Source organism: Salvelinus alpinus, chromosome 23 (assembly GCF_045679555.1).
Source record: "Salvelinus alpinus chromosome 23, SLU_Salpinus.1, whole genome shotgun sequence".
Lineage (NCBI taxonomy): Eukaryota > Metazoa > Chordata > Actinopteri > Salmoniformes > Salmonidae > Salvelinus > Salvelinus alpinus.
Window position 1 is genome coordinate 30648649 of NC_092108.1, and position 22669 is coordinate 30671317.

General features: G+C 44.2%; 1 protein-coding gene across 2 annotated transcripts in view; it reads right to left on the minus strand.

Annotated features, from left to right (window-relative positions):
* The window catches only part of LOC139550783 (beta-1,4-galactosyltransferase 2-like), a 134951-nt gene that overhangs the window by 53946 nt on the left and 58336 nt on the right, over window positions 1-22669 (minus strand). For both annotated transcript variants that reach the window (XM_071361937.1, XM_071361938.1), the window contains exon 3: window positions 925-1160. In XM_071361937.1, coding sequence (XP_071218038.1) covers window positions 925-1160 — 236 coding nt within the window. The remainder of the gene's footprint in view (window positions 1-924; window positions 1161-22669) is intronic.

Below are 22669 nucleotides of genomic sequence, written 5' to 3' on the forward strand. Positions count from 1 at the left end.
GTTATGTGCTTCCAGCATCTGACAGCTCAAATGGTGATCTGCAAAGTCCACTTATTAGGCTAGATAAGAATTCCCACAGTGTCTAAAACTAGTCCAAAACCAAACAGGCAGGTCACCCTTAATTATGGGTCAACAAACACAAGACTGTGAAAATAACTCTGTTCTGCTCATCATCCAAACATTTGCATAGCCTAAATAATAGCCTTGCTTTTCACAGTACAATAGCTACAGCTACAGTAGCTGTTCAGGGAGAATAGACCGGATGGAAATGAAAGGGGAAACAAATGCATTGCATGCACGCACATACTCTTCTTTTCTGCTTCTCTGTTCCCAGTGCAGAAGAAGAACCAGCGCAGCATTAATGATAGAGAAGATGAGGCCTCTGACATGGATAATAACGGAGATATGAAAGCCTGGGACATAAATCAAGAGACACGTTGGGCTGAGCTGAGCAGGCGGAACCAAACCGCCTGTTCCACAGAGGGAGTAACTAGGGTGCTGCACCTACTGGAAGGACTGACGGAGGACATCAGAGCACATTACCCAGCATCCTCCCCTGAATGGTGTAATTGTACGACACTTCTATTGTCTCATGGTGAACAGGGGTGGACATGGAGGGGCTGGGGCACTTGAAGTTGAACGATCCTGCCCCTACATGAATAAGAAGCTCCTTTGACCTCTCTTGAAGTGTTTTGGGAATGGAATGTGTCACTCAGTGGACGGACAAGGATGAAACAGCAGCGTGCATTGGATTATCATTCATCTCGTACTGGAAAAGGTAGTGAGGCACAGCATTATAATGCCATAATATCTATGGTTCAATGGCCCACTTTGTTGTGTGGCTAATATCTATTGATAGTTAAAGTTACAGTAGGTCCAGGGTAGAAGAAGTGGATCCTAAATCAGTTGATCCTAAACACTGACCTGGGTTATGATATAGATGCCGTAGTCGATCTTCTGCCGTCGTAGGATGGGATGCAGGTAGTGCAGCCAGTACTTGAGGTGGTTGTCTCTGTGTCTGAACGGGATAATGATAGCCACCTTCTGTTTAGTGCGGCAGTCCGGTGGGGTGTACTTGCCCCCCTCCGTCACGTTGGGGTTCTCCTTCTGCACTCGTTCCATTGTCATCTGGGAGGCAAACTCGATGAGGAGGCGGCCCACTGGAGAAAGAAAGAGGGATGCATTGTCGACATCAAAGTCAACTGGAATGTGCAAATACGGGTAAATGCCTGTGGGAACGCAATGTTTACACAATTCATGAGAAGGTTGCTTCTGAAAAGCAGTAATACCGATAGCTTTGAAATAAAAACACCTAAGACTTAACCTTCAAGTATTCTCTCACTGGAGATGAAAATACACGAAAAGCAAATACGGAGCTGCAATGCCCATCTAGAGCCACAACAACAAACATTAAACTCTAGTCTTAGCATTCTAATGATCAGTCTACTCTACAACAAACCATTCCTTTGTCTCTGGCCACCAAAGGCAGTGCTGCCTACCACAACTCCACCATATCATGAGGTAATCCACTTATAATTTATGTACAGGTAACTACCCAAATAATGGAAACACTTGAGTAAATGAGGGATACAAAGTATATTGAAAACAGGTGCTTCAACACAGGTGTGGTTCCTGAGTTAAGGAAGATACATCCCATCATGCTTAGGGTCATGTATAAAAATGTTGGGCAGGCCATTATTTTGGCTACCATGACTATGCCCCTATAGGATGACAATGCCCCCATCCACAGCCCACGAGTGATCATTGAATGGTTTGATGAGCATGAAAATTATGTATTGGAGATTCTGGAGGGTTGCTTGAGACAGTGTTTTCCACCACCATCAACAAAACACCAAATTATGGAGTTTCTTGTGGAGAAACGGTGTTGCATCCCTCCAATAGAGTTCCAGAAACTTTTAGAATCTATGCCAAGGTGCATTGAAGCTGTTCTGGCTTGTGGTGGCTCAACGCCCTATTAAGACACTTTATGTTGGTGTTTCCTTTATTTTGGCAGTTACCTGTATGTACTACGCGCTGAAAAGCATGATGCATTTGTTGAGAGCGTGAACAAAACTAACGGAATGTGGCTCATATAGGCAGACACTCCATATTATCTGAGTCATCGACAACGCAGGGTGAGTCAGATACCAAACTGTATCATTCTAGAGTGTAGCCTGTTATGACTGAATCCACTGACAAACATACAAGCTGTGTCTCAAATGGCACCCTTTCCCCTATATAGTGCACTACTCCATAGGCCTCTGGCCAAAAGTAGTGCACTACATAGGGAATAGGATGCAATTTAGGACACATTACCACAACAAGCCCTCATCCCAGGTATGCTCCCTCTCCCTCCTCATATTTCCCACTGGGTGCCCTCCTTTCATCTACTCGTTAGTGTTAGAGAACGATTCATTAATGTGTATAGTGGACATAGCAGGAAAGGATCTGAACCTCACTAATGGGATGATAATTGGAACACACGGTGAACACATACACATGGCACACTCTCTCTGCTAGCTAGGAGACTATTAAAAACAGGAATAAACAAAAACTAAGCAGAAACACAGAGAGCAACACATCATTATCCTGCAACACTGAGCAACGGGTCTGTTTTTATTGGCCGTGTTAGTTGTTGAGTTATTGATAATGGTGATATCCCCACTGTTATCATCAACAGCATCAGTATTAGTGTAACATCACCGGTATCCTCTATGTAAATGCTTGGTTAGATACTATTGTAACCACACATAACCAGCATACAGTATAAACCACAACAACACTACAACTGACAAAAAGATCAGTTATTGTTGCATCACACCCCGCTACCGTGCATTACATAGAGCACAAGGAACAGGTCAAATCAATAATACAGTACAAGCTTAAAGAGACCTCCACATCTCCAGTGAATGGAAGCACTTGGACATTGGGATTTGCAATGATACTTGCTAATTATGTGATTAAAAAAAGTTGTAAATTATAATCACAGTATATGATTCTGCTATCTGGGACATGGTCCAAACTTTGGAAGATCACTTGGTCTCAGAATAATATGGAAGTAGTAAGGGCACAAACTAGCATCAACACTGACCCAAAGCTGGTAGCATGCAGGCTATAGTTAGCCACAAACCACTATACAGTAGCCAATACAGCCACATTTGATGAGGATGCATGCTGTGCACAAATAGGACTTTGTAATTGGAAAGAAACGAGGTCAAGATTGTTTACAGGAGTTGAATGTGTGGCATCTATTTGCAGCAGTAGTCCTTTGCTGTTTCCTCCTCTCTAGCCTGTATTATTGAAATAACAAAATCCGCAGCCCCTAGGTCAGTTTGTGGGAAGCATATTTGGCTGTAATTGAGTTTTCTGCCTGGCCTTAGGATAATACACATTTAATGAAGAAAGGTCTCATGTTCTCTGGCCATGCTCATTTCTCCATCTCCATTTACATCCATAGTACTATAGTCTCCATGACAATATACACATTTAGATGTTTGAATGTCATTACTCCTCTTTGACGATCCCACTAACAGTGCCCGCTCAGATCAGTTCCGTACACCCCATCCTGTAACTGCCTATTCTTCAGACAGAGAGCAGAGCAGCAGCAGAGAGAGAAAGGGGTGCTTGTGTCCACTTTTTATAAGATGCAGAGGCCAGCCACCTAATTACCAACCCTCTCGACCTTTCCATAAATTCACCACACCACTGCTGTTCTCTGCTGTTCTCCCCACAGTGTCCCCATTCATTCTCTATCTCTCCAACCGACGGGCCCTTTTGAAGAGATCCCACTACAAAGGCAGATTGGGATCCAGCGACTTTTAATTAGCTGCTTAATGTGAGAAAAAAGGCATGCTGTCAAAGAGGCCGCTGGCTGCTGCTGGAAAGGAACCAGTGCTCTTCTGCCTCCTCCTCCTCAGCTTGTGTGTGTGTGCTGTATTAGGAGCTGCCAGGGCAGTGTTAGTAAGCATTTTATTTTCCTCTGTGTGTGCTGCTGGAGGTAAATCTAATGCAGTGATGTGAAGACTCTATAGCTACAGTAGATAAGGGTTTGGAGTGACTAACCTTCAGGCTGGTAAATCCCTATTCCAGACTACAGTTACAGTAAATTGATGTGACTGAAACCTGCATGCTGGTAAATCTCTGTACAGGCTTGATACAGTTACATTACAGTAGTTTGATAGGGTTTGAAGTGACTGTAACCTGCAGCCTGGTACATCTTTATACAGGCTCTATAAGTCTCTGTCTATACAGTTACTGTAGATATGGGTTTAGAGTGAGTACAGCCTGGTACATCTTTATACAGGGTCTATAAGTCTCTGTCTATACAGTTACTGTAGATATGGGTTTAGAGTGAGTACAGCCTGGTACATCTTTATACTGGGTCTATCTATACAGTTACTGTAGATATGAGTTTAGATTGAGTACAGCCTGGTACATCTTTATACAGGCTCTATAAGTCTCTGTCTATACAGTTACTGTAGATATGGGTTCAGAGTGAGTACAGCCTGGTATAGCTTTATGCGGGCTCTAAAGGCTCTATCTATACAGCTACTGTAGATATGAGTTCAGAGTGAGTACAGCCTGGTATAGCTCTATACAGGCTCTAAAGGCTCTATCTACACAGCTACTGTAGATATGAGTTCAGAGTGAGTACAGCCTGGTATAGCTCTATAGAGGCTCTAAAGGCTCTATCTATACAGCTACTGTAGATATGAGTTTAGAGTGAGTACAGCCTGGTATAGCTCTATACAGGCTCTAAAGGCTCTATCTACACAGCTACTGTAGATATGAGTTCAGAGTGAGTACAGCCTGGTATAGCTCTATACAGGCTCTAAAGGCTCTATCTACACAACTACTGTAGATATGAGTTTAGAGTGAGTACAGCCTGGTATAGCTCTATACAGGCTCTAAAGGGTCTATCTATACAGCTACTGTAGATATGGGTTCAGAGTGAGTACAGCCTGGTATATCTCTATACAGGGTCTATCTATACAGTTACTGTAGATATGAGTTTAGAGTGAGTACAGCCTGGTATATCTCTATACAGGCTCTAAAGGCTCTATCTATACAGTTACTGTAAATATGAGTTTAGAGTGAGTACAGCCTGGTATATCTCTATACAGGCTCTAAAGGCTCTATCTATACAGCTACTGTAGATATGAGTTTAGAGTGAGTACAGCCTGGTATAGCTCTATACAGGCTCTAAAGGCTCTATCTATACAGCTACTGTATATATGAGTTTAGAGTGAGTACAGCCTGGTATAGCTCTATCCAGGCTCTAAAGGCTCTATCTATACAGCTACTGTAGATATGAGTTTAGAGTGAGTACAGCCTGGTATAGCTCTATACAGGCTCTAAAGGCTCTATCTATACAGCTACTGTATATATGAGTTTAGAGTGAGTACAGCCTGGTATAGCTCTATACAGGCTCTAAAGGCTCTATCTATACAGCTACTGTATATATGAGTTTAGAGTGAGTACAGCCTGGTATAGCTCTATACAGGCTCTAAAGGCTCTATCTATACAGTTACTGTAGATATGGGTTCAGAGTGAGTACAGCCTGGTATATCTCTATACAGGGTCTAAAGGCTCTATCTACACAACTACTGTAGATATGAGTTTAGAGTGAGTACAGCCTGGTATATCTCTATACAGGGTCTATCTATACAGTTACTGTAGATATGAGTTTAGAGTGAGTACAGCCTGGTATATCTCTATACAGGGTCTATCTATACAGTTACTGTAGATATGAGTTTAGAGTGAGTACAGCCTGGTATATCTCTATACAGGGTCTATCTATACAGTTACTGTAGATATGAGTTTAGAGTGAGTACAGCCTGGTATATCTCTATACAGGCTCTAAAGGCTCTATCTATACAGTTACTGTAAATATGAGTTTAGAGTGAGTACAGCCTGGTATATCTCTATACAGGCTCTAAAGGCTATATCTATACAGTTACTGTAAATATGAGTTTAGAGTGAGTACAGTCTGGTATAGCTCTATACAGGCTATATAAGGCTCTATCTATACAATTTCAGTAGATATGGGTTCAGAGTGAGTACAGCCTGGTATATCTCTATACAGGGTCTATCTATACAGATACTGTAGATATGGGTTCAGAGTGAGTACAGCCTGGTATATCTCTATACAGGGTCTATCTATACAGTTACTGTAGATATGAGTTTAGAGTGAGTACAGCCTGGTATAGCTCTATACAGGCTCTAAAGGCTATATCTATACAGATACTGTAGATATGGGTTGAGAGTGAGTACAGCCTGGTATATCTCTATACAGGGTCTATCTATACAGTTACTGTAGATATGGGTTCAGAGTGAGTACAGCCTGGTATATCTCTATACAGGGTCATCTATACAGTTACTGTAGATATGGGTTCAGAGTGAGTACAGCCTGGTATATCTCTATACAGGGTATATCTATACAGATACTGTAGATATGGGTTGAGAGTGAGTACAGCCTGGTATATCTCTATACAGTTACTGTAGATATGGGTTGAGAGTGAGTACAGCCTGGTATATCTCTATACAGGGTCTATCTATACAGATACTGTAGATATGGGTTGAGAGTGAGTACAGCCTGGTATATCTCTATACAGATACTGTAGATATGGGTTGAGAGTGAGTACAGCGTGTTGCCAGTGCGCTACTCCTCCTGTGGTGCAGAGTACAGACACCATCTCCTGAAAGCAAGCCAGGCAATAAGCACCAGCACCACCATGACTCTTCTGTTGTTAAGGCTCTAAGAGTGGGCTGATAGATTCCCAGCAGATCTGGATGGAGGGAGCAGCAGATAATAGTATCCTCTCCGGCCACCTGGGGAAAAGCCTCGACCCCAGTGAAATAGATAAATGACATCAACCCAGGACTTTGTTATTTTGTGCTCTCTGGTTGCATTAGTATCAGCAGAATTTAGGCTAGCGTGAAAGTGTTCAGTATTGTATTGTACTGTGATGTTTTGTACTGTATTGTTTTGCACTATCTTGTACTATACAGTAACGTAGTGTACTTAACTGCACTGTAAGGTAATGTATTGTACTGTACCTGCCCTCTCCCTGTGCCCACAGCTCTTTCCCCCTCCCTGTGCCGTGCGGTGCTGGGGGTTGTGGTGGTCTGTTAGCCAGGAGCCATGCTGTTATATAACACCCACACAAATAATGCAGTGTGAGAGACAACACGCTGCGTGAGCAGAGAGAGATAAATCCTGCCTGAACACTACTGTGCTGCTGCTGAGAGCATGGCTCCTACCACTACTACTGTATCAGGGAAAGGTGCTGTGGCTGGGGAGAGGGACAAGGACAAAGAAAGGTGCTGTGGCTGGGGCTGGGGAGAGGGACAAGGACAGAGAAAGGTGCTGTGGCTGGGGCTGGGGAGAGGGACAAGGACAGAGAAAGGTGCTGTGGCTGGGGCTGGGGAGAGGGACAAGGACAGAGAAAGGTGCTGTGGCTGGGGCTGGGGAGAGGGACAAGGACAGAGAAAGGTGCTGTGGCTGGGGCTGGGGAGAGGGACAAGGAAAGGGAAAAGTGATGTGGCTGTGGCTGGGGCTGGGGAGAGGGACAAGGAAAGGGAAAAGTGATGTGGCTGTGGCTGGGGCTGGGGAGAGGGACAAGGACAGAGAAAGGTGCTGTGGCTGGGGCTGGGGAGAGGGACAAGGACAGAGAAAGGTGCTGTGGCTGGGGCTGGGGAGAGGGACAAGGACATGGAAAGGTGCTGTGGCTGGGGAGAGGGACAAGGACAGGGAAAGAGGCTGGAGCATGGACTGGGGAGAGGGCCTGGGACGGGTGAAGGAGATGGGCAGGGATAGAGAAAGGGACAGAGACAGGGGATTCTCTCTCTCTCTCTCTGTCTCTCTGTCTCTCTCTCTCTCTCTCTCTCTCTCTCTCTCTCTCTCTCTCTCTCTCTCTCTCTCTCTCTCTCTCTCTCTCTCTCTCTCTCTCTCTCTCTCTCTCTCTCTCTCTCTCTCTCTCTCTCTCTCTCTCTCTCTCTCTCTCTCTCTCTCTCTCTCACTACTAATCTCCTAGAGAGAGAGAGAGAATCTGAAAATCTCCTTTACCCAGATCAAGATACAAGCAGGACAATCCAATCCTCCCTCCACATATTTGGCACCCAGGGTGTTGTAGAAACCCAAACGGGGCCAGGAGACCCAATCCCTTCATCTTTCTCCAAATGCAAATTAGATTTTTGTGCAGTACCAGAAGGGGGGGGGGGGATCATGGGTAGTGATTCTCCCTACTGAGGCAGTTCACAAGCCCAGAGCTGAGACCAATAGGCCCAGACTACCCGTTCTCCGGGTCGATAGTACACTGGTAAACAGTGCCCACAACGGCCCTTTTGGGGATAGTGCTACACTATTCTCACTAGGGTAAATATGTGCTGTGTACAGGTACATCCTGTAGGTACGGTGCAGGGTGGGACAGATAGAGCATGGCAGAGGGAGGAGGGACAGGAGGGAGGGATGGATGAAAGGAGAAGCAGATGGAGGAAGGGTGTAACACAATGCTGCACACTGGCAGCCGGGGAACCGGAGGATAGACAGAACGAGAAAGAGAGGGGGGAGGACAGAGAGGAGTGTGTGATAAATGTGTTGTTTTGGCTACGCCTGATTAGACAACTGAACTGTGACCTGTGGCGGGCAGAACTGGCCATGCCAGGCAGCACCCCTGGGAAAGGCTTTTCACGTTCTAATCTGCACTGACCCCCAGGCCCTGGCAGGGCCAATGACAGGCGGGCAGCAGGGCACAGTGGCCAATAGCTAACCCCCAACAGTAGCTGCCATCCTAACACCACCCATGGTCACACCAGGGCACCCCATGTGGAGTGGAGCTGGGGGTTAGACAGGCAGGGGTCTACTGGGATGATGGTTGTCTGCACTGACTACAGTACAACCACAATCCAAATGATACTCATGGAATATGAGTTGAACCCTCTTTATCCAGACCAGAAAAAAAAAGTGCCATTCCAATTATGTAATCTGGCTCTGCCCTGTGTCACCTCAATCCAAGGCAAATTGTTCTCGCACTCTTCTTTAATCTCTATCCCCTCTTCCAACCAACCAACCAACCAACCAACCACTTATCAGACAGTGTTTTTTAATGCAAGGCTGTGCTTAAAGTTATTCAAAGTTTGAATTTCAAACACATCTAGTCCCCAAATGACTGACTACTTCAAAGGCTTGTATTTAAAAACAAACTCCCATGGCAGCGGACCTGGAGTATTGGGTTACGGAGAGCTCGATAGATATCTCATTGTTTAATTGAGCTGCTCTTTGAAAGAGGTGATGAGGCAGAGGTGAATGCAGCTCAGCTCATGCTGGATCTGATGTTTATAGCATTTCACTGAGTGCCTGCCTGGCAACCGGAACAGAGGACACTGGGTGTGTCCCAAATGGCACACTGTTCCCTATTTAGTGCACTACTTTAGACTAGGGCCTATAGGGAATAGGGTGCCATTTGGAATGCAAACACTGTGTCAGGACAGGACAGACAGTTATCTAAGAGGTTAGATGACATTTGCGAGTGTTAAGAGCCTGTGCTATGCCATAGACTGGGGCTAGATAGAATGAGGTGAGGTTACAGCCTTTGTCATCGTCAGCAGCATGACTCAAACCCATAGCCAACCGTAGCCGACAGTACAGAGAGCACCGCAATCACTGCCAACATAGTATTGGCCTAAAGGGCATTGCCATTCAAGTAAAAGTGTGTGCCTATGCTTATTCTTAGCCCAATGTGGGATGCAGTAAAATATCAGGACAAAGTACTCTACCAGAAAATCATCAATGATGAGAGAAAGAACAGCTGATCCCATTGACCAGAGAGAGAGAGAGAGCGAGAGAGTGGCAGACAGGTCTGAGAAATGAGGCGATATCCACCTGCTCACCAGGGGGTAAACTGACAGACTGGCTCTTCCATGGGAGAGTCTTCTGCACCTGGGGATCTACCACCACCCCCTCCCTCATCATCCAGTACAGAGAAAACGACGCCTGAACCACTCCAATACTGCAACAGCAGGGGCAATTCCATCAAAATAGGCAATAACTGTCAGCACCATGGCAAATGATGATGTCCATCTGTTAATTACAGTGTGTGTTATTTATTTAGCGTTGGAATTGATTGTGGCACGTTTGAGGTAAACACTATCATTACATGTCTGATCATTTCTTTCAGCGTTTGTTGGAAAGACTATTTATTTTTATTTTTATTTATTTCACCTTTATTTAACCAGGTAGGCTAGTTGAGAACAAGTTCTCATTTGCAACTGTGACCTGGCCAAGATAAAGCATAGCAATTCGACACATACAACAACACAGAGTTACACATGGAATAAACAAAACATACAGTCAATAATACAGTAGAACAAAGAAAACAAAAAGTCTATATACAGTGAGTGCAAATGAGGTAAGATAAGGGAGTTAAGGCAATAAAAACGCCATTGTGGCGAAGTAATTACAATATAGCAATTAAACACTGGAATGGTAGATGTGCAGAAGATGAATGTGCAAGTAGAGATACTGGGGTGCAAAGGAGCAAGATAAATAAACAAATACAGTATGGGGATGAGGTAGGTAGATAGATGGGCTGTTTACAGATGTGTGCAGTGATCTGTGAGCTGCTCTGACAGCTGGTGCTTAAAGCTAGTGAGGGAGATATGAGTCTCCAGCTTCAGAGATTTTTGCAGTTTGTTCCAGTCATTGGCAGCAGAGAACTGGAAGGAAAGATGACTAAAGGAGGAATTGGCTTTGGGGGTGACCAGGGAGATATACCTGTTGGAGCGCGTGCTACGAGTGGGTGCTGCTATGGTGCCAAGGCAATGAAGGTACTTTTTCATTCCTAAAACAACCAGGGAAAACGTGACTTGGCCTTAGAGAATAAGCATCAGCTGAGTGTCGGAGTCATACAGACCCTAATACATATGTAATTCTATGGTCTGTGTAATGTAGTTCACTAAAAAGAGAGAGGAAGTCAGAATGATAGCGGACTGGGCAGTAACAGTCATTAATGGCTGACCTGCTCCTGCTGCTGTTGTTCCATGCTGAATTGATGTCTATCTGGAGTAATACGAACAGACACAACGTTGTGATTCGCTTCTACTCCGAGACAGCACGCATGCACGCACACACACATTCCGAAGACTTAAATTACAGAACAAACCACCTTATGAAAACACTGCCTTATGGGAAATATAGCTATTCAAATATAGAACTCAAAATTAATCTAGGCCTACGTTTCAGGAGAAACATTGCTTTCATTAACACATGAATACAACTCAGCCTGGAAGAAAGCTAATTGAAAAACCCAACAGCTAATGTTTTCATGGTTTTGCATACATACAAACAATTATTGTACTGTTTACTTCGATCATGTAGTGTACTGTGTAAGAGCATGCCATTCACAATCAATACTGAATGCAAAAGACAAAATAATTATTTTCAGTCTCCAATGGGCGTCTCTTTACAATAGCACCTTTTACATTTAATCTGAACACATTCCAGCTGGTATTGATGTAGATGGTGGTGATGATCGTGATGATGATGATGACGGTCATGATGATGACAACAATAATGATAATGGTAATGATGTCTATGGTCATATCCGACAAACATCAGTCCCCGAACCACAGATGTGATTTTGAGAATACTCTACATTGGCATAAAATGTGTCAGTAAGCAGAAATGTAAAGAGGTGATGTTGATGTTGATGATGATGACAATAATGATGAAGATTTGACAAGCAGTGGATCTGGCCATCACAAATACATATTTGTCTTAGATAGAATAGAACTACATATGCCATTTTGAGAATACTGTACGTAAGCATAAATGTGACCCGTTTCAAGAAGCTATGCGTATGTCGCACGTCACTACTTCACAAGAGAGGCAATTGAAAGTTACATTTTTTTATTATCAAAATGTGTTTTTTGGGCAGAAATGCCTTCTGGAACATGTGAACTTTCATGTGCCTTAATAACAAACTTGCATGCCATCTATAATTATGAATACAATTGAATAATTATGAGCCTAGTTGGATTAGCCACCGGAAAAAGACAGGACCCTTCCCGCTAACCATTATAATGGATGGGCTAGACATGCCGAGAGTTCGGATTCATCAGCCATGTTCAGTAGCACGCTTCTGTCTATAACATGAGCCGCTCAGTATGTGTAGATACTCCTCGCTACTGCAGCTTTTTTGAAAAATATAACGTTAGCCATGAAGAACTGCAAAAGTGTTGCTACTGCTCTCAACAACATTGCTGCAGTGAATTTAGCAGGATCTATCTACAAAGATCAGTGGGAAAAAGTTGTGGTGACTACTTTCTGCACACGGTCAGTGTGAACCGGAGTGACTTGACACATCTGGCCAAACAAGCTTGTGTACATGTCTAGACAACGGTGACCCATCCACTTAGCTAGATGTGGCTGGTGGGTGGTTAATGCATTTCTTTCACAACCCATCAATTTTGACAAGTTTGTCTGGGTAAGCATCACCTAATTATATAATATTTATAAAATATTTTAATCTGGACATTTTCTATTTTTGATATTGCTACTATGCAAATATGCAAGTAACCATTTCACTGTACCGTTTACACCTTCTGTATCGGCCAAGGACTTGATCAAGTGTATTTTTACCTGGATTTTTTCCTTATTGTAGGCTACTACTTTTACCACTTCCAGTCTTGAAATCTTTTGTTGTTTACTAAACTACTCATTCTGTTATTAAGCACATGGCCTCACATATGAATCCTTAAATAGATGGGTGGGGCTTACGAGGGTGTGAATGAATTATTATTTAGTCAAATTTAGTATAATTAGTATAATATCTTATGTTTCACCGAGTCATGGCTGAACGACGACACTAAAGAACACACAGCTGACGGGTTATACACTCTATCAGCATGACAGAACAGCAGCCTCTGGTAATACATGGGGCGGGGGCCTATGCATTTATGTAAACAACAGCTGGTGCACGATATCTAAGGAAGTCTCAAGGTTTTGCTCGCCTGAGGTAGAGTATCTCATGATAAGCTGTAGACCATACTATCTACCTAGAGAGTTTTCATCTGTATTTTTCGTAGCTGTCTACATACCACCACAGACCGATACTGGCACTAAAACCGCACTCAATGAGCTGTATACCACCATAAGTAAACAGGAAAATGCTCAACCAGAGGCAGCGCTCCTAGTGGCCGGGCACTTTAATGCAGGGAAACTTAAATCAGTTTTACCTCAATTCTATCAGCATATTAAATGTGCAAAAAAATTATAGACCACCTTTACTCCACACACAGAGGTGTACAAAGCTCTCCCTCGCCCTACATTTGGCAAATCTGACCATAATTCTATCCTCCTGATTCCTGCTTACAAGCAAAAATTGAAGCAGGAAGGACCAGTGACTTGGTCAATAAAAATGTGGTCAGATGAAGCAGATGCTAAACTATAGGACTGTTTTGCTAGCACAGACTGGAATATGTTCCGGGATTCTTCTGATGGCATTGAGGAGTACACCACATCAGTCACTGGCTTTATCAATAAGTGCATCAGGGATGTCGTCCCCACAGTGACTGTACATACCCCAACCAGAAGCCATGGATTACAGGCAACATTCGCACTGAGCTAAAGGATAGAGTTGCCGCTTTCAAGGAGCGGGACTCTAACCCGGAAGCTTATAAGAAATCCCGCTATGCCCTCCGACGAACCATTAAACAGGCAAAGCTTCAATACAGGACTAAGATCGAATCGTACTACACCGGCTCCGACGCTCGTCAGATGTGGTTTGGCAAGGCCAGCAAACTATTACAGACTACAAAAGGAAGCACAGCCGAGAGCTGCCCAGTGACACAAGCCTACCAGACGAGCTAAACAACTTCTATGCTCGCTTCGAGGCAAGTAACACTGAAACATGCATGAGAGCACCAGCTGTTCTGGACAACCTTTAAACAGGTCAACATTCACAAGGCCACAGGGCCAGACAGATTACCAGGACGTGTACTCTGAGCATGCGCTGACCAACTGGCAAGTGTCTTCACTGACATTTTCAACCTCTCCCTGACTGAGTCTGTAATACCTACATGTTTCAAGCAGACCACCATAGTCCCTGTGCCCAAGAACACTAAGGTAACCTGCCTAAATGACTACCGACCCATAGCACTCACGTCTGTAGCCATGAAATGCTTTGAAAGGCTGGTTGGTCATCGCTCACATCAACACCATTATCCCGGAAACCCTAGACCCACTCCAATTTGCATACCCCAACAACAGATCCACAGATGATGCAATCTCTATTGCACTCCACACTGCCCTTTCACACCTGGACAAAAGGAACACCTATGTGAGAATGCTGTTCATTGACTACAGCTTAGCATTCAACACCATAGTGCCCTTAAAGCTCATCACTAAGCTAAGGACCATGGGACTAAACTCCTCCCTCTGCAACTGGATCCTGGACTTCCTGAAGGGCCGGCCCCAGGTGGTAAGGAAGGGTAACAACACATCCGCCATGCTGATCTTCAACACGGGGGCCCCTCAGGGGTGCGTGCTCAGTCCCCTCCTGTACTCCATGTTCACTCATGACTGCAAGGCCAGGCATGACTCCAACACCATCATTAAGTTTGCTGATGACACAACAATGGTAGGCCTAATCACCGACAACGATGAGACAGCCTATAGGGAGGAGGTTAGAGACCTGACCGTGTGGTGCAAGGACAGCAACCTCTCCCTCAACGTGATCAAGACAAAGGACATGATTGTGAACTACAGGAAAAGGAGGACCGAGCACGCCCCCATTTTCATCGACGGGGCTGTAGTGGAGCAGGTTGAGGGCTTCAAGTTCCGTGGCGTCCACATCACCAACAAGCACACCAAGATAGTCGTGAAGAGGGCACGACAAAACCTACCTCAGGAGACTGAAAAGATTTGGCATGGGTCCTCAGACCCTCAAAAGGTTTTACAGCTGCACCATCGAGAACATCCTGGCAGGTTGCATCACTGCCTGGTATGGCAACTGCTCGGCCTCCGACCACAAGGCACTACAGATGGTAGTGCGTATGGCCCAGTACATCAGCGGGGCCAAGCTTCCTGCCATCCAGGACCTCTATACCAGGCGGTGTCAGCGGAAGGCCCTAAAAATTGTCAAAGACTCCAGCCACCCTAGTCATAGATTTTTCTCTCTACTACCGCACCCAAGCTGTACTGGAGCACCAAGTCTAGGTACAAGAGACTCCTAAATAGCTTCTACCCCAAGCCATAAGACTCTTGAACAGCTAATCAAATGACTACCCAGACTATTTGCATTGCCCCCGCCCCCCCAGAACGCTGCTGCTCTCTGTTATTATCTATGCATAGTCACTTTAATAACTCTACCTACATGCACATATTACCTCAATTACCTCGACAACGGTGTCCCCGCACATTGACTCTGTACTGGTACCCCCTGTATATAGCCCCGCTATTGTTATTTACTGCTGCTCTTTAATAATTTGTTATTCTTATCTCTTACTTTTTTATGTGGTATTTTCTTAAAACTGCATTGTTGGTTAAGGGCTTGTAAGTAAGCATTTCACTGTAAGGTCTACACCTGTTGTATTCGGCGCATGTTATTAGATTTTTTTTCACCCCTTTTTCGTGATATCCAATTGGTAGTTACAGTCTTGTCCCATCGCTGCAACTCCCGTACGGACACAGGAAAGGTGAAGGTTGAGAGCCATACGTCCTACGAAACACGTCCTTGCCAAGCCGCACTGCTTCTTGACACACTGCTCGCTTAACCCGGGAGCCAGCCGCACCAATGTGTCGGAGGAAACACCGTCCAACTGGCGACCGTGTCAGTGTGCATGCGCCCGGCATGCCACAGGAGTTGCTACAGCGCGATGGGACAACGACATCCCGGCCGGCCAAACCCTCCCCTAACCCAGATGATGCTAAGCCAATTGTGCGCTGCCTCATGGATCTCCTGGTCGCGGCCGGCTGCAACACAGCCCGAGATCGAACCCGGATCTTTAGTGGCGCCTCTAGCACTGCGATGCAGTGCCTTAGACCGCTGCGCCACTCGGGAGGCCCAAGGGTGTGAAAGATGCTGAATGGGTGTAGACAACGAAGAGCTCCTCAGTAGGTGTACCAAATTATTCAAGGGCCATTTTCTCAAAAGTGGTTCAGCAACTTTCAAAGCAGAATTATTTTCTCATTGTTCCTCAACAGCAGTGTATGATATATAATTTTCTAGCTCTAATTCTCCACATTTATCCAACACCATTTCAAATTTCTTTGCTACATAAGACCGAATTGAGGTCGGCCGGTCACAAATGTGGATTCGGCTACAGATGGCGATTAGAATAGAGAAGCCGGAGAGGGATGTAAGTCCAGGTGCATTGTGGGATTGAACTTTTGCCATGGGCCCTGATTCAGCTCCATCCTGCTTTAACTGAGTTTTTGCATTTCTCTACAATAAAACCTAGGCAACCGGATTCCATCTTCTCTATGGCCAGTGAGACAGATTTGATTTACAAACAGGCCGGAGCCCGGGCTATAAAAGAGACAGCTGAAAGAGAGACTAAGAGCAGCTAGAAGGCTCCTTTTGTTTCAGACCGCCAGCTGCCCTCTCTCCAGTCAACATGCTCTTTCATGTGGAGCCACAGACAGAGGGGTAGAGAGAATGTGTGAGAGAGATTTGGAGAGAGAGAGAGGTTTGGCAAGAGAGAGAGAGGGAAGGATAGCGAGAGAGAGGGATGGATGGATGGAAAGAGAGCGAGAGAGAAAAAGAAACAGACAAAGAGAGACAAAGATAGAGGATAGAGATAAATCCACCTCTATAAGTAACCTATCTGGATCTCATTCATCCTTGTCAAAAGTCTTGTTTTTTTCCTTAATGAAAATGGCCTTTGACCGTCTGCAGTTAAATCTCTCACAATAAGGCAACAATTCTGTTGTAAACATCTTAAAGTGGCAATATGTAACTTTTGGGGGCGACTCGACCAAATTCACATAGAAATGTGAGTTATATATCTATCATTCTACTTGAAAGCAAGTCTAAGAAGCGGTAAATCTGTACTATCTATGTGCGCTATTTCTATGCTTCCCGTTCTTCATTTTGTTTTTGCATCTTTTCTTTTCGGTTTTGTGCACCAGCTTCAAACAGCTGAAACAACAATATTTTTGGTTATGGAAATTATATTCCACAGCGGTTTAAATGCTACAATGATTTTCTACACTATGCTAGTTTATCTTTATGTCACATAAACTGAAATTAAGCAAACCACCAGCAAACCGTTTGTTCTACAATTAAAGGTCAAATCCACTGCATTTAAAACAGTCATAAATAATCTAATGAATTCAGAGTTTGTGTAATTATACCTCGGCTGAATATATTCCTACCACAACCATAAGACCCACGAATTAAGTACATTATTTTATCAAAATAGTTGTAACTGCTTTTTTTTGCAATAATCACTGATCTGGCTTTCAGGTCTGTCTATAAAAATGCCATTTTAATTACAAATTTAATTCAGCTAACAAGGCAAAACAGTTGAATTGTTATGAACACTCCCTTCTGTCCGTCTCCAACTGTTTAAACAGCATGCTAGCCTGTCCACTTTGTTCAGATGTTGAAATCAAGTGGCCTACCTTATTTCTCAGAATGAGAACGAGTTGCTATTTCCTTATATAATAGTTTTATGCTTATCACACATATATAAAACGCAGACTAAACAGCTAGTATAACAATCTTTATTTGATTAAAATGCTGCTAGCGATACGTGGTACCGTAATGCGCACGCGACAAACTGAGCATACATTTTCCAGAATTAATGTTCATTGGTACAGTACATCCGTCTGCTCTGCTCAAAATGTGAGAAGTTGAAACATAAACAGGGTATGGTTCGAAAGGTTAATTTCTCCTCTATTACAGTGAAATAATGTCTCCATGTGTTTTGGTGTCCATATGGCTGATTCTGTTGGGCCAAGCCTCAAATGCAAATAGCGAGTTGAAACCTCTTCAGAGAGGAAGAAGTGACCTCTGATCTTTGTTGTTGTGAGTGGTAGGGGAGGGGCTTGGGAGAAAGAGGCAAAGCGAGAGGTTTCACTCTCGCCAAAAATCTGTCCAAAATAAGCCCAATGTGTTTCTATGCGCTTATTTTGAACCTAATCTTGTCTCCTGCCTTCCCGCCTTTGGGATAACAACTCCCATTGTTAAGGCGGAGACATGAGCACCTCGTCATCATATACAGATCTTTGGTGTACATGGGAAGGTGCACAGCACAGAAGGAGCGAACGATACAAGACCAAAAAGACAACATGAGCTCAAGCGGACATAAACGCTCATAAAAAAATTAAATACAAAAAAAACCTAAATCCTGCGATACTGGCATTTGGAATATCACGCAAAAATATCCATTCGAATTAATAAAATGAATGTGATATATCAGCCAGCCCTAACTCAGGTAATATACAGTATATAAAACAGTATTCAAATGGCATCTCGTGCAAATACGCCTGGAAATGATTATAGTAAGATAGGGGGCGGACATTGAAAGAAGGAGAAAATGCAGGATATAAAGACAGATCAGTTCCTGTCCATATTTCAGGTGAGTGACAATCAAACAATTTCCATCCGCAATAAAACTAGACCTACAATAACAACTTCGGAGTTATTAACTGGTGGTGAGACTATTATGATTAGATAGACTTTTAACCAAAAGTCTGACGTGTGTCAGGGTACTAAGCAAAGAACCATTTTTCTGCCAAGCCCTGGAAATAGTGAACTCTGACAGTGCTTATATTAGCATAACCGAAACATTTATGAGGCCCCACATTGGAAATCTGCATGGGTGTATAGATTGATGAACAGCAGGACAAACATACTCGGTGATGGATTGACACAAAATGAGAGCAGCAGACTGGAAAGAAGAGGGGAGTAAGAGGAAAAACACAGGAAGTGATCCCCTGTGTTTGTACACTCATCTCCTCCTCTCAGCACTGCCTCTCCTCTGGCCAGGTAGGTACTTCGCTCTCAGGGCTGACTGTGAAATTATACAGCTTCCTTCTTGTGATCTCTCCCCCCTTTCCCCTCAATCTGTAGACTGTGTCTACAGCATCACAGAGTGAATGCTCCCCACAACACCCCTAACGTTAACGCAATTTTACATTCACACTTTAGACATTTAGCAGACGCTCTAATCCGGAGCGACGTACAGAACTGAGTGGACACATGTTCACACTTTTTTATACTGATCCTCCGTGGGAATCAAACCCACATACATGCCATTGCAAGCGCCATATGCTCTACCAATTGAACCACGCGGGACAATTCAATTGTTTGTGTTCCAAATGGCCCCCTATTCCCTATAGGGCTCAGGTCAAAAGTAGTGCACTATACTGTTAGTATACTGTTTAGGGAAGATGATGCCATTTGGGACACACACAATGACTGACTGTACAGAGTGGACCAAGGACAGGCAAAACTAATAAAGAGAGTGATTATGACTGACTACTAGGCTGTTTGATTAAAACATATTTCACAACTGTGACAAACTTAGCTATAACCTATAGCCAATTTTGGCTTAATATGATACCACTATAGCAGGGTTCCCCAACTAACAGCCAGGGTTTCCCAATTTGTGATTTTATTTGGCTACCAAAAAAAACAATTTTTGGGGGGGGCTGTAAATACACCAGAAAACCAGCTCCAAATGATATTTATTTTAGAAATCTGGTCCAAAGTATTCCCAAGCATAACAGAGAGATGCACTACCACACCAAAAGTATGTAGACACCTACTTGTCAAACATCTCATTGCAAAATCATGGGTATAAATATGGAGTTGGTCCCCCTTTTGCTGCTATGACAGCCTCCACTCTTCTTGGAAGGCTTTCCACTAGATGTTGGAACATTGCTGAGGGGACTTGCTTCCATTCAGCCACAAGAGCATTAATAAGGTCGAGCACTGATGTTGGGCGATTAGACCTGGCTCACAGTCAGCATTCCAATTCATTCCAAAGGTGTTCGATAGGGTTTAGGTCAGGGCTCTGTGCAGGCCAGTCAAGTTCTTCCACACCGGTCTCGACAAACCATTTCTGTACTGACCTCGCTTTGTGCACGGGGGCATTGTCATGCTGAAACAGGAAAGGGCCTTCCGAAAACTGTTTCCACAAGCTGTTTGCAAGCACAGAATCGCCTAGAATGTCATTGTATGCTGTAGCGTTAAGATTCCCTTCACTGGAACTAAGGGGCCTAGCCCGAACCATGAAAAACAGCCCCAGACCATTATTCCCCCTCCACTGAACTTTACAGTTGGCACTATGCATTCGGGGAGGTAGCGTTCTCCTGGCATCCACAAAACCCAGATCCGTCCATCGGACAGCCAGATGGTGAAGCGTGATTCACCACTCCAGAGAACGCGTTTCCACGGCTTCAGAGTGCAATGGCGGCGAGCTTTACACCACTCCAGCCGATGTTTAGCATTATGCATGCTGATCTTAGGCGCTCCCGACGAATAGTTATTGTGCAAACGTTGCTTCCAGAGGCAGTTTGGAACTCGGTAGTGAGTGTTGCAACCAAGGATAGACGATTTCTATGCGCTACCCGCTTCAGCACTTGCCGGTCCCATTCTGTGAGCTTGTGTGGCCTACCACTTTGTGGTTGAGCCATTGTTGCTCCTAGACGTTTCCACTTCACAATAACAGCACTTACAGTTGACCGGGGCAGCTCTAGCAGGGCAGAAATTTGAAGAACTGACTTGTTAGAAAGGTGGCATCCTATGACGATGCCACGTTGAAAGTCATTGAGCTATTCAGTAAGGCCATTCTGCTGCCAATGTTCGTCTACGAAGATTGCATGGCATTATTCTAAAATTGATTAAATAAATAAAAATCCTCATCAATCTACACACAATACCCCATAATGACAAAGCAAAAATAGTTTTTATTATATATTTGAAAATATTCTGGATATATCGTATTCACATAAGTATTCAGACACTTTGCTATGAGATTTGAAATTGAGCTCAGGTGCATCCTTTTTTCCATTGATCATCCTTGAGATGTTTCTACAACTTGGAGTCCACCTGTGGTAAATCCAATTGATATGACATGATTTGGAAAGGCACACACCTGTCTATATAAGGTCCCACAGTTGACAGTGCATGTCAGAGCAAAAACCCAGACATGAGGTCGAAGAAATTGTCAGTAGAGCTCCAAGAGAAGATTGTGTCAAGTCACAGATCTGGGGAAGGGTACCAAAAAATGTCTGCAGCATTGAAGGTCCCCAAGAACACACTGGCATCCATCATTCTTAAATGGAAGAAGTTTGGAACCACCAAGCTCTTCCTAGAGCTGGCCACCCGGCCAAACTGCGCAATCGGGGGAGAAGGGCCTTGGTCAGGGAGGTGACGAAGAACCCGATGGTCACTCTGACAGAGCTCCAGAGTTCCTCTGTGGAGATGGGAGAACCTTCCAGAAGGACAACCATCACTGCAGGACTCCACCAATCAGACCTTTATGGTAGAGTGGCCACTCCTTAGTAAAAGGCACATGACAGCCCGCTAGAAGTTTGCCAAAAGGCACCTAAAGGATGCTGTGGGGATGTTTTTCCGCGACAGGGGCTGGGAGGCAGGGACCAAGACAACGACCCTAAGCAGACAGCCAAGACATTGCAGGAGTGGCTTCGGGACAAGTCTCTGAATGTCCTTCAGTGGCCCAGCCAGAACCCGGACTTGAATCTGATCGAACATCTCTGGGGAGACCTGAAAATAGCTGTGCCGCGACGATCCCCATCCAACCTGACAGAGCTTGAGAGGATCTGCAGAGAAGAATGTGAGAAACTCTCCAAATACAGGTGTGCCAATCTTGTAGTGTCATACCCAAGAAGACTAGAGGCTGTAATCACTGCCAAAGGTGCTTCAACAAAGTACTGAGTAAAGGATCTGAATACTTATGTAAATGTGATATCAGTTTTTATTTTTAACAAATTAGCAAAAATGTCTAAACAGTTTTTGCTTTGTCATTCTGAGGTACTGTGTGTAGATTGATGAGGGGAAAACAACATTTGAATACATTTTAGAATAAGGGTGTAACGTAACAAAATGTGGAAAAAGTCAAGGGGTCTGAATACTTTCCAAATGCACTGTATATCTGTTTGGGCTTCTTGCGGCAAATTTGCAGTCTACAAATGATTTGTTATTATATTCCGGCCCCCTGACCATCCGCATAAGGAAAGAAATGGTCCCATGGCTGAATCTAGTTGATGATCCCTGGACTATAGTATTACTGTTCCAGTGATAGGTCAGTGTGGTTAAGTGTGTTTGTTCTGTTCTTTCCATATAAACCCCTTAATGGTTGCTGAGTGAGTTGGATGTCGTGCATCATTTTACTGCATTTCCCTCCTCCACTCTGATATTTAGCTCCCTTGGTGGAGGTACGGCAGTCAAATGGTAAATTGGCACCAGAGGCAAAGATTAAGACAAGCCATTAGCTACGCGTACAACTTTATCAGCTATTTGAGACTTCTCATCTCCTCCCAGCCCTTATCACAAGTGACAAAAAAAGTAAGTTGGAGGGGAAACAGCAAGTTTTCTTGGGAAGAGTTTTGTCATTAGCGGTTAGTTAGAAGGCCATTACCAGTATTACAGCAGTGACATGGGGGTTTTGTAGTATTGTATCTCTCATTCCGGAA